This window comes from Mustelus asterias, chromosome 11 (genome assembly GCF_964213995.1).
Source record: "Mustelus asterias chromosome 11, sMusAst1.hap1.1, whole genome shotgun sequence".
Lineage (NCBI taxonomy): Eukaryota > Metazoa > Chordata > Chondrichthyes > Carcharhiniformes > Triakidae > Mustelus > Mustelus asterias.
In genome coordinates, this window is record NC_135811.1 from 1661394 (window position 1) to 1673398 (window position 12005).

Sequence of the window (12005 nt, forward strand, 5' to 3'; positions counted from 1 at the left end):
CTGGATTAACATCAGTAGAGATACAGTCAGTAACACAGGGTGCTGGGGGAGAGGGGTTACTGAGTGAAAGTGTGAGGGAGCTGGATTAACATCAGCACAGATACAGTCAGTAACACAGGGTGCTGGGGGAGAGGGGTTACTGAGTGACAGTGTGAGGGAGCGGGATTAACATCAGTAGAGATACAGTCAGTAACACAGGGTGCTGGGGGAGAGGGGTTACTGAGTGAAAGTGTGAGGGAGCTGGATTAACAGTAAAGAGCAAACACAACAAATTGTAACTACTGGCGTGCCAACACTATCAGAACAGGGACCTGAACTATTTACAATCCATATGAATGACTCAGATACGGGGCAAATTGTATTGTAGTCAAATTCACTGATGCTACAAAGATAGGTTGGAATGTAAATTGTGAGGAGGTTGCCTAGGGTTTCAGCAAGGCAAAAAATTAACAGATGGTGCATAAATGGGAAAATCTGAGGTTGTCCACTTTGGCAGGAAGAATAGAGAAACTGCAGAATGATGCGGTACAGAGGGATCTGGGTGTCCTTATGCATGAATCATAAAAATGTTAGCAGACAGGAACAGGAAGAAATCAGGAAGACATATGGAATGTTGGCCTTTATTGCAAGGGGGATGGAATATAAAAGGCAAGGCTTGCTACAATTACGCAGGGCATTGGCCAGACCACACGTGGAGCATTCTTTAATTTTTTGATAACCTTCATTAAGGAAGGATACATTTGCATGGGAAGTAGTTCAGAGAAGGCTGATACCGGGGATGAAGAGTTTAAGGTTGAGCAGGCTGGGCCTATACTCATTGGAGTTGAGAACAAGACATGATCTTTATTATACATTGAAAAGGTTGCATGTTTGCTTCAAGATCTGATCACATGATTTGATGGTGATGTCATTAGTGTGTTGCCACAGGTCGCTGTTTTACTTTCAGTCTGTACCGTGTGCAGTGCAGGAGAACATCTCCTTCAATAAACTGTGTTATTGTTAGCTTGAATCTCCGTGCGCAGACCACATCTTTTCTTTTTGTTAAAACCCAGAGCCCCTCACATAGTTAGAACATTACAATCTTATTGAAACATACAGCGGGGGGCTTGACAGGATGTTTCCTCTTGTGGGGGAATCTATAACTAGAGGCGTAATTTAAAAATAAGGGATCTCCTATTTAAGTTGGCGATGAGGAGGAACTTCTTCTCAGAGCTTGTTGGTGCTGGAATTCTCTACCCCAGACACAAGTGGGGCTGAGACAGTGAATACATTTAGACTGAGTTGGACAGATTTCTGATCGACAAGGGACTCAAGAGTTTCAGGGGACAAGCAGAAAGTGGAGTTCAGGCTACAATCAGATGAACCATGATCTTTTTGAAAGGTGGAGTGGGCTTGATGGAATTACCACCTCCTGCTCCTAATTCTTATCATCTTATTCACAATAAGCCAGGTTACCACAAGAAGCAGTGAGGGATTGGCCGCTAACTAGTTTCGAGGAACTCTGACTGTGGAAGGGATGTCAGTCAGGACACGACTGCATTTTCCCCGACACCATAGGATCCATCTACTGAACAGGCACAGTTTAACATCTTATGTGGAAGGCAGCACCATGACAGTGCAGCACTCCGCTGAAGTGTCACCTTCGACCATGGGCTCAAATCATACAGCCCAGGACTTTGAGTCAGAGATAGGGGCAGTCCTGACCAGCCACCCACAAAATGTCAATTGACCAGATGTGCACTTACCGCCCTGGTGATAGCGACTGGCTGAAACAGTCAGCCTGGTAACCTGTGCACCAGTGAAGTACATCGTTCCATCATCCTTCACTCGATTCACAACCAGCTGGAGTCTCTGCCCGATGGTCAGCTGGCTCAGACTGACAACAACTGCAGAGTCTGAAAGAGCAAACGTTAGTCAAGGACTGAAGTTTTCACTCCGTATCTGTTTTCTATATATAAATCAACCCCCCCCCCCAATCCCCCAAACCCCTCGATTAGATTCCAGTCTGTAACTCACTCCCGGGTATCTGTTATTCTATATATAAACCACCCTGAACCCCTCGATTAGATTCCAGTCTGTAACTCACTCCCAGGTATCTGTTATTCTATATATAAACCACCCTGAACCCCTCGATTAGATTCCAGTCTGTAACTCACTCCCGGGTATCTGTTATTCTATATATAAACCACCCCGAACCCCTCGATTAGATTCCAGTCTGTAACTCACTCCCGGGTATCTGTTATTCTATATATAAACCACCCCGAACCCCTCGATTAGATTCCAGTCTGTAACTCACTCCCGGGTATCTGTTATTCTATATATAAACCACCCTGAACCCCTCGATTAGATTCCAGTCTGTAACTCACTCCCGGGTATCTGTTATTCTATATATAAACCACCCCTGAACCCCTCGATTAGGTTCCAGTCTGTAACTCACTCCCGGGTATCTGTTATTCTATATATAAACCACCCCGAACCCCTCGATTAGATTCCAGTCTGTAACTCACTCCCGGGTATCTGTTATTCTATATATAAACCACCCCGAACCCCTTGATTAGGTTCCAGTCTGTAACTCACTCCCGGGTATCTGTTAATCTATATATAAACCACCCCGAACCCCTTGATTAGGTTCCAGTCTGTAGCTCACTCCCGGGTATCTGTTAATCTATATATAAACCACCCCGAACCCCTTGATTGGATTCCAGTCTGTAACTCACTCCCGGGTATCTGTTATTCTATATATAAACCACCCCGAACCCCTTGATTGGATTCCAGTCTGTAACTCATTCCCGGGTATCTGTTAATCTATATATAAACCACCCCGAACCCCTCGATTAGATTCCAGTCTGTAACTCAATCCCGGGTATCTGTTAATCTATATATAAACCACCCCGAACCCCGCTATGACAGACAGAAGTTTTAAAAGGCAGTTGTCCAATTCTCATGTTGCTGGACTCCCAACATCAGGCCACATCTGAAGCCTGGAAGTTTCTGACATTCCCCACATTACCGATTGAGAGGAAGAAAGGAGTGGATTCGGAGCTGGCAGCTCGAGTGTGGGAGGGTGTGATGAGGACAGGAGAAATCTGTAACTACCTGGCATGGAGGCTGCACTGAAACGTTTCACAACTGTGATTTGAGTTGGGTTCGGATGCGAAACGTTACAGAACGGAGGCTGGGCAATGGAGTTAAGAGAGAGATCATCGAAGATCTAAATGAACAAGGGGACAGTCTCCGGGAGCTTAATGTCCTCCCCCTGTCCCTAAAATCATGATCAAATCTCAACTATGTCTCCTGTTGGAAGGCTGACTCTGTGCACCAGAGAGTGTAGGAAAGATTCACGAGAATGGATCCAGGGATGAGGAAATTCAGTTAGAGAGACAGATTGGAGAAGTTGGGATTGTTTTCATTGGAGATGGCAGAGAGGAGATCAGATAGAAGAATTCAAAATCATCAGGGGATTGGATGGAGTAGATAGGAAGAAATCGCTCTCTCTCGTTAAAGGATCGAGAACACAGACAGTTTCAGACATTACCCCTGCTGCTCATTAAGCTCCTGACAAAGTCCAGCTCCCTCAGGTACTGGCTCAGCAGATTGACGCCTTCAGATTCAGCCTCCGCAAGTTCACATTCAGACACTTTCAGAGTCAGCAGCATCCGCTTCTTCTCCGCATCCAAGTTGGTAACCTTGGCAATCACCGTCTGGCCCACCATAAAATGACCCTCAGTGTTTGTGACAAACTTATCGGACATAGCCTGGGGAGGAATAAAGATTAACCAGCAGAGTTAGTATAGTGCTTTCCTTTGGCTCCGTTCGTTCTCTGGATGTGGGCGTCACTGGTTCGATCAGCATTTATTGCCCATCCCTAATTGCCCCATGAGAATGTTGTGGTGAGCCATCGCCTTGAATCGCTGCAGTCCATGAGGTGTAGGTACACCCACAGTGCTGTTAGGGAGAGAGTTCCAGGATTTTGACCCAGCGACAGTAAAGGAACGGCCAATATATTTCCAAGTCAGGGTGGTGAGTGACTTGGAGAGGAACCTTCAGATGATGGTGTTCCCAAGCATTGACAGCTCTTGTCCTTCTCGATGGTAGTGGTCATGGGTTTGGAAGATGATGTCTAAGGAACCTTGGTGAGTTCCTACAGTGCATCTTGTAGATAGTACACAAGGCTGCCACTGTGTCAGTCTGTGGTGGAGGGTGTGGATGTTTGTGAATGGGATAGCAATTAAGAGGGCTGCTTTGTCCTCGAGTGTTGTTGGAGGTGCATTCATCCAGGCAAGTATTCCATCACACTCCTGACTTGTGCCTTGTAGATGGTGGACAGGCTTTGGGGAGTCAGGAGGTGAGTTACTCGCCGCAGGATTCCTAGATTCTGACCTGCTCTTGTAGCAATGGGGAATTCAGCAATGGTAATGTCATTTGAAAGTCAAGGATGATGGCTAGATTCTTTCTTGTATACATGGGTCTTTGTCTGATTGGCAGGGTGTGATGATTGGACTCCTGCAGGGGTCTGTGCTGGGGCCTCAATCTTTTACAATTTACATCAATGATTTTGATGAGGGGAGTGAAGGCTTGGTCGCTAAATTGGCAGATGACACAAAGAAAGGTAGGAAAGTACATTGTGAAGAGGACATCCAGAGTTTGGTGATGGATATGGACAGGTTGAGTGAGTGGGCTAAAACCTGGCAGATGGAATATAATGTGGGAAAATGTGAAGGACGACAGCAGAATGCTGATGTGAAGAGGGATCTGGGTGTCCTAGTGCATGAGTCACAAAACATTGGCATGCAGATGCAGTAGGTAATCAAGAAGGCTAAAAGAAAATCATCCATTATTATGAGAGAAATTGAACATAAAAATAATGATGATATGCTTCAGTTATACAGGGCATTGGCGAGACCACACCTCAAATAGCGTGTGCAGCTTTGTCTCCTTATTGAAGGAAAGATGTAAATACTCTGGAGGCGGTTCACAGGATGTTTACTAGATTGACATGGGCCGAATGGCCTTACTTCCGCTCCTATGTCTTATGGTCTTATGGACATCTGGAATGAGTGGGCTGTGTTACGAGGACAGATTGAGCTTGTTTCCACTGGAATTTAGAAAAGTGAAGGGTGACTTGATTGCAGTATATAAAAACCCGAATGGTGTTGACAAGGTGGACGTGTAAAGAATGTTTCCTTTTGTGGGCGACTCCAGAACTAGGGGGCACAGATTTAAAATTAGGGGTCGCCCTTTTCAGACAGATGCGAGGAGATTCTTTCTCTCAGAGAGTTGTTCAACTTTGGAACTATCTGCCTCAGAAGATGGTGGAGGCGGGGTCAAAGGATATTTTTAATGCAGAGGCAGGTAGATTCTTGATAGGTGAGAGAATCAGAAGTTATTGGGGGGTAGATGGGAATGTAGAACTCAGCATAAACAGATCAGCCATGATCTTATTGAATGGTGGAGCAGGCTCGAGGGGCCAGATGGCTTACTCCTGCTCCTAATTTGCACGTTCTGTTAGAGATAGTCATTACCTGGAACTTGTTTGGTGAGATTGTTACTGGTCAGTTGACAGCCCAAGCCTGGATATTGTCCAGGTCTTGCTGCATTTGAACACGGACTGTATCCATTATTCGATATATAAATGTCCCACCACTGAACCCTTTGATGGGATCCCAGTCTTTAACTCATTCCTTGGTATCCACTTGATTCCAAGGAGTGAGTTTTTAAAAAAGTTGGTGTTTAGACGTGGGCATCACTGACAAGACTGGAATTTATTGCCTATCCCTAGCTGCCCTGAGTTTGATGCAATGGACTGGCTTACTAGGCCAGTTCAGAGTCAACCACCATGTAGTAGATGTGGGGTCACAGATAGAGCCAGACTGCGCAGCAGCATTCCTTCATTAAAGGACATTAGCGAAGCAGTTGGGTTTGATGACAATCTGACAGTTCCATGGCAACTTTTACTGAGACCAACATTTAGGGGCCGATTTTACCAAATCGGCTCGAAGTGCCGGGTGCGGTCGTAAATCAGACCCATGCCCGGCAGCAGCGCTCCAATGCCCCCATACGCCTTTTTTCGGCGCTGGTCCAGTGGGCGGGGTCTAGGGCATTTGCATCTGTCGGAGCGCCGAACTGCGCACTCAGCGCGCCCGAGCGCGAAAGTCAAAGGCAGCGCTGACAGCACTGCTCTCTGCGCTGCCTTTGACTTTCCCTGGTGTGGGGGGGGGGTCTGCTGGCGGGGCCTGCGTCCCAGGGTGGTCCGATCGGGGGGCGGGGTTAGTGGGCTGCCGGGGTGGTCCGCGAAGGGTGGTCGGGGGCGATTCGGCGGTTCAGTTGCTGAGTTGAAGCCCTCTCGTACTTGAATTCAGCAACACGGTAAATGCGCGGGCGCCGATCGGATCGGAGCCTCGTAAAGTGGGAATCCTTGGGTAAGTTGGGCGCGGGCTTCATTATGCTGATTTAAATGCATGCAAATGCATTTAAATCGGCCCGCCGGCCGATTCGGGCGCGCGCCGGATTGGCGCCCAGATCGGCCGTTGGCAAAGGCGCGATTGGCCTTGGGTCGGGTCTGGACCGTAGTTTAGGCCCGACCCCCAACTTTACCACGATTTCGTGCCCGAAAACAGGTGTGAAATTTTGGTAAAATCAGGCCCTTAGAATTCAGATACTCGATCTCCCATTCACTGAATTGAGTCCAGGAATCCAAGGACTGCACCACCATACTTAGCGACTGGATTATGTGAGCGGGGGCTGTGCAAGCTACTGTTATGCTCATCAGAATGAAGCTCAAAGTGTAACCGGACATTGAACTCACAGCTTTGGGAGCCAGGCCAACCAGCCCATGTGGAAATTCGACAAACACTCCGTACGCCACCACGCTCCTCATCAATCCTGGCATTTGCATGCCCACCTAGGGAAAGCAGAAACACACAGTGAAGGAACAGCAAGGTGTCCAGAAGCCAAATCAACAAAGATTCACTAGATTGATTCCTGGGATGAGAGGACTGTCCTAAACGAACAGATCAAGTAGAATGAGCCTATATTCTTTCGCGTTTAGAAGATTGAGGTGCTCTCACAATTCTTCTCTCTTCCAATCTTCCGGCTTCTTTGTCTCAATCACATTGGGTTCGATGATTGTTCCACACTAGCTTCTGATATGTCTATTTTTCTCATGAGGCGCGTCCACCTTCACATGGGTGACAGGGCCCTTTCCCACATCCTTTCCATTTCTAGCAGTTCTGTTCGTCAGCCCGTTCCCCTCCCTCCCAGAATCACAACCGAGTTCCCCTCCCTCCCAGAATCACAACCGGGTTCCCCTTGGCCCTCACCTTGCATCCCATCAGTCCTCCTATTGAATGGATCATCCTCCGACATCCCTCAGGGTGGCCCCACCACCAATCACATCATCTCCTGCCCTCCCGTTCAACATTCTGAAAGGACCGTTCCTTCACGACAACCTGGTCCACTCTGTGCTCTCCCTCAACACCCCCTGCCTTTCCAACGGTATCTTTCCACGCAAGCATGCAACACCTATTGGGATTGCTCTATCGGAGAGTTGGTGCAGACTCGATGGGCTGAATGGCCCTCCTTCTGCACTGTCGGGATTCTATTTAAATTCTGCCCCCATTTTGTTTTTCTTTGCTAGTTTTGTTTCTTTGTTAATACATGTGTTCCATTACCATTCTCTTCTGTCATTTAACCTCTCCTTATCTCCAACCCATCACAAACCAGCCCTTTCATTCTTCTTCCCACCCTCCCCTCTTTCACTTACTCAATACCCACTAATTTTATTTTATTCATTTGTGGGACATGGGCGTCACTGGCCTTTGTCCAAAGGGCAGTTGAGAGTCAACCACATTGCTGTGGATGTGGAATCACACGTGGGCCAGACCGGGTAAGGACAGCAGATTTCCATCCCTAAAGGGCATTAATGAACCAGATGGGTTTTGCCGACAATCGACAATGGTTTCATGGTCATCAATAGATTCTTAATCCCAGATATTTTTTATTGAATTTAAATTGTACCGTCTGCTGCGGTGGGATTCGAACCCGGGTCCCCAGAACATTGCTGAGTTTCTGAACTTTTCCCAGTTTGGGTGAAAGGTCACAGACCTGAAACATTAACTCCATTTCCCTCTCCAGGTGCTGCCTGACCTGCTGACTATTTCCAGCATTCACAGCGTTGCAATTTTACTTTCAAACCGGATAGGGTGGATGCTGAGAAGATGTTTCCCCTAAACCGGGGAACCCAGAAGTGGACATCTATCTCAGGGATGGAGAGAGATTCCTCAATTCAGAAGGCAGTGAATCTTTGCATTTTGCTGCCAGAGGGTTGTGTTGTTGAAACCATTCAAAACAGATCGATGATTGGACGCAGAGAATCAGGGAATGAGGATTGGGCAGAAAAGTGTGGATGAGCTCAAAGACTGGCCATGAATTTAGCAAATGGCAGAGCAGGCTGAAGGGGCCAAATGGCCTTCTCCTGCTCCTGTTTCTCACATTGTTCGATTGAATTTTGTCAGGGAGAGAAATCAGCCTGGAACCCGGGAGACTTGAACTCAGCTGCTTGTCTTTGTAGATGTGGCACCTTCAAACTCAGCAAACTCTTTAGAATAAGACAAAGGGAGTTAAAGAAGCAAATGACAGCTCACCTGAAGATCCAACACGTCCTTTGGCAATGGTCCTTGTTCAGCGAAAGCCATCACTGCAGCTTTCCTGCAAAGAATCTGAGCAGGGCGGTGTTAAGGGAAGGAACAATCTGAGCAAACTAGCAAAGCAATAGAGTAACACGGCTCGGGGCAACGTTACCGAGTAACACGGCTCGGGACAACGTTACCGAGTAACACGGCTCTGGACAACGTTACCGAGTAACACGGCTCGGGACAACGTTACCGAGTAACACGGCTCGGGACAACGTTACCGAGTAACACGGCTCGGGACAACGTTACCGAGTAACACGGCTCGGGACAACGTTACCGAGTAACACGGCTCGGGACAACGTTACCGAGTAACACGGCTCGGGACAACGTTACCGAGTAACACGGCTCGGGACAACGTTACCGAGTAACACGGCTCGGGACAACGTTACCGAGTAACACGGCTCGGGACAACGTTACCGAGTAACACGGCTCGGGACAACGTTACCGAGTAACACGGCTCGGGACAACGTTACCGAGTAACACGGCTCGGGACAACGTTACCGAGTAACACGGCTCGGGACAACGTTACCGAGTAACACGGCTCGGGACAAAGTTACCGAGTAACACGGCTCGGGACAAAGTTACCGAGTAACACGGCTCGGGACAAAGTTACCGAGTAACACGGCTCGGGGCAACGTTACCGAGTAACACGGCTCGGGACAAAGTTACCGAGTAACACGGCTCGGGGCAACGTTACCGAGTAACACGGCTCGGGACAAAGTTACCGAGTAACACGGCTCGGGGCAACGTTACCGAGTAACACGGCTCGGGACAACGTTACCGAGTAACACGGCTCGGGGCAACGTTACCGAGTAACACGGCTCGGGACAACGTTACCGAGTAACACGGCTCGGGACAACGTTACCGAGTAACACGGCTCGGGACAACGTTACCGAGTAACACGGCTCGGGACAACGTTACCGAGTAACACGGCTCGGGACAACGTTACCGAGTAACACGGCTCGGGACAACGTTACCGAGTAACACGGCTCGGGACAAAGTTACCGAGTAACACGGCTCGGGACAAAGTTACCGAGTAACACGGCTCGGGACAAAGTTACCGAGTAACACGGCTCGGGACAAAGTTACCGAGTAACACGGCTCGGGACAAAGTTACCGAGTAACACGGCTCGGGACAAAGTTACCGAGTAACACGGCTCGGGGCAACGTTACCGAGTAACACGGCTCGGGACAAAGTTACCGAGTAACACGGCTCGGGGCAACGTTACCGAGTAACACGGCTCGGGACAAAGTTACCGAGTAACACGGCTCGGGACAAAGTTACCGAGTAACACGGCTCGGGGCAACGTTACCGAGTAACACGGCTCGGGACAAAGTTACCGAGTAACACGGCTCGGGGCAACGTTACCGAGTAACACGGCTCGGGACAAAGTTACCGAGTAACACGGCTCGGGGCAACGTTACCGAGTAACACGGCTCGGGACAACGTTACCGAGTAACACGGCTCGGGGCAACGTTACCGAGTAACACGGCTCGGGACAACGTTACCGAGTAACACGGCTCGGGACAACGTTACCGAGTAACACGGCTCGGGACAACGTTACCGAGTAACACGGCTCGGGACAACGTTACCGAGTAACACGGCTCGGGACAACGTTACCGAGTAACACGGCTCGGGACAACGTTACCGAGTAACACGGCTCGGGACAAAGTTACCGAGTAACACGGCTCGGGACAAAGTTACCGAGTAACACGGCTCGGGACAAAGTTACCGAGTAACACGGCTCGGGACAAAGTTACCGAGTAACACGGCTCGGGGCAACGTTACCGAGTAACACGGCTCGGGACAAAGTTACCGAGTAACACGGCTCGGGGCAACGTTACCGAGTAACACGGCTCGGGACAACGTTACCGAGTAACACGGCTCGGGACAACGTTACCGAGTAACACGGCTCGGGGCAACGTTACCGAGTAACACAGCTCGGGGCAACGTTACCGAGTAACACGGCTCGGGGCAACGTCACCGAGTAACACGGCTCGGGGCAACGTTACCGAGTAACACGGCTCGGGGCAACGTTACCGAGTAACACGGCTCGGGGCAACGTTACCAAGTAACACGGCTCGGGGCAACGTTACCGAGTAACACGGCTCGGGGCAACGTTACCGAGTAACACGGCTCGGGACAACGTTACCGAGTAACACGGCTCGGGACAACGTTACCGAGTAACACGGCTCGGGACAACGTTACCGAGTAACACGGCTCGGGGCAACGTTACCAAGTAACACGGCTCGGGGCAACGTTACCGAGTAACACGGCTCGGGGCAACGTTACCGAGTAACACGGCTCGGGGCAACGTTACCGAGTAACACGACTCGGGACAACGTTACCGAGTAACACGGCTCGGGACAACGTTACCGAGTAACACGGCTCGGGACAATGTTACCGAGTAACACGGCTCGGGACAACGTTACCGAGTAACACGGCTCGGGGCAAAGTTACCGAGTAACACGGCTCGGGGCAAAGTTACCGAGTAACACGGCTCGGGACAAAGTTACCGAGTAACACGGCTCGGGACAAAGTTACAGAGTAACACGGCTCGGGACAACGTTACCGAGTAACACGGCTCGGGACAACGTTACCGAGTAACGCGGCTCGGGACAACGTTACCGAGTAACACGGCTCGGGGCAACGTTACCGAGTAACACGGCTCGGGGCAACGTTACCGAGTAACACGGCTCGGGACAATGTTACCGAGTAACACGGCTCGGGGCAACGTTACCGAGTAACACGGCTCGGGGCAAAGTTACCGAGTAACACGGCTCGGGGCAACGTTACCGAGTAACACGGCTCGGGACAATGTTACCGAGTAACACGGCTCGGGACAACGTTACCAAGTAACACGGCTCGGGACGTTACCGAGTAACACGGCTCGGGACAAAGCATGCCCGATATTGCCTCGGACATCATTATTACTGTAGTAATGTCGCAACTCCTCCCAAAACTGCCCGAGCGTTCATAGAATCAAAGAATGGTTACAGCACAGGAGGCCATTCAGCCTATTGTGTCAATGCTATCACTCTGCAAGAGCAACTCACCTCAGCGCACTCCTCAACTTTTCCCCATAGCCCTGCTTCATCAGAACCATGTATTCACTGAGCGTGATAACTCAATTCACTGAATAATCCCAAAGCACCGATGGGAAAGTTTAACGTAAAGACATTGGAAACGATCTCGGCTGTTGTTTCAGTTGAAGAATCTGGGAGCTGGAGGCCAGCGTGGGAATTACAACCCTCCCAAAAGGATCTTTCAATATTAATATAAGTAACCCACAAATCCCAGCATTTTATATCACT

General features: G+C 49.4%; 1 protein-coding gene across 2 annotated transcripts in view; it reads right to left on the minus strand.

Annotated features, from left to right (window-relative positions):
- Nucleotides 1-12005, minus strand: part of pdcd11 (programmed cell death 11) — a 90503-nt gene that overhangs the window by 45857 nt on the left and 32641 nt on the right. For both annotated transcript variants that reach the window (XM_078222970.1, XM_078222969.1), the window contains exons 15-18: nucleotides 8643-8717; nucleotides 6806-6901; nucleotides 3536-3755; nucleotides 1746-1895 (exon numbers count right to left, since the gene is read on the minus strand). In XM_078222970.1, the coding sequence (XP_078079096.1) occupies nucleotides 1746-1895; nucleotides 3536-3755; nucleotides 6806-6901; nucleotides 8643-8717 (541 nt within the window). The remainder of the gene's footprint in view (nucleotides 1-1745; nucleotides 1896-3535; nucleotides 3756-6805; nucleotides 6902-8642; nucleotides 8718-12005) is intronic.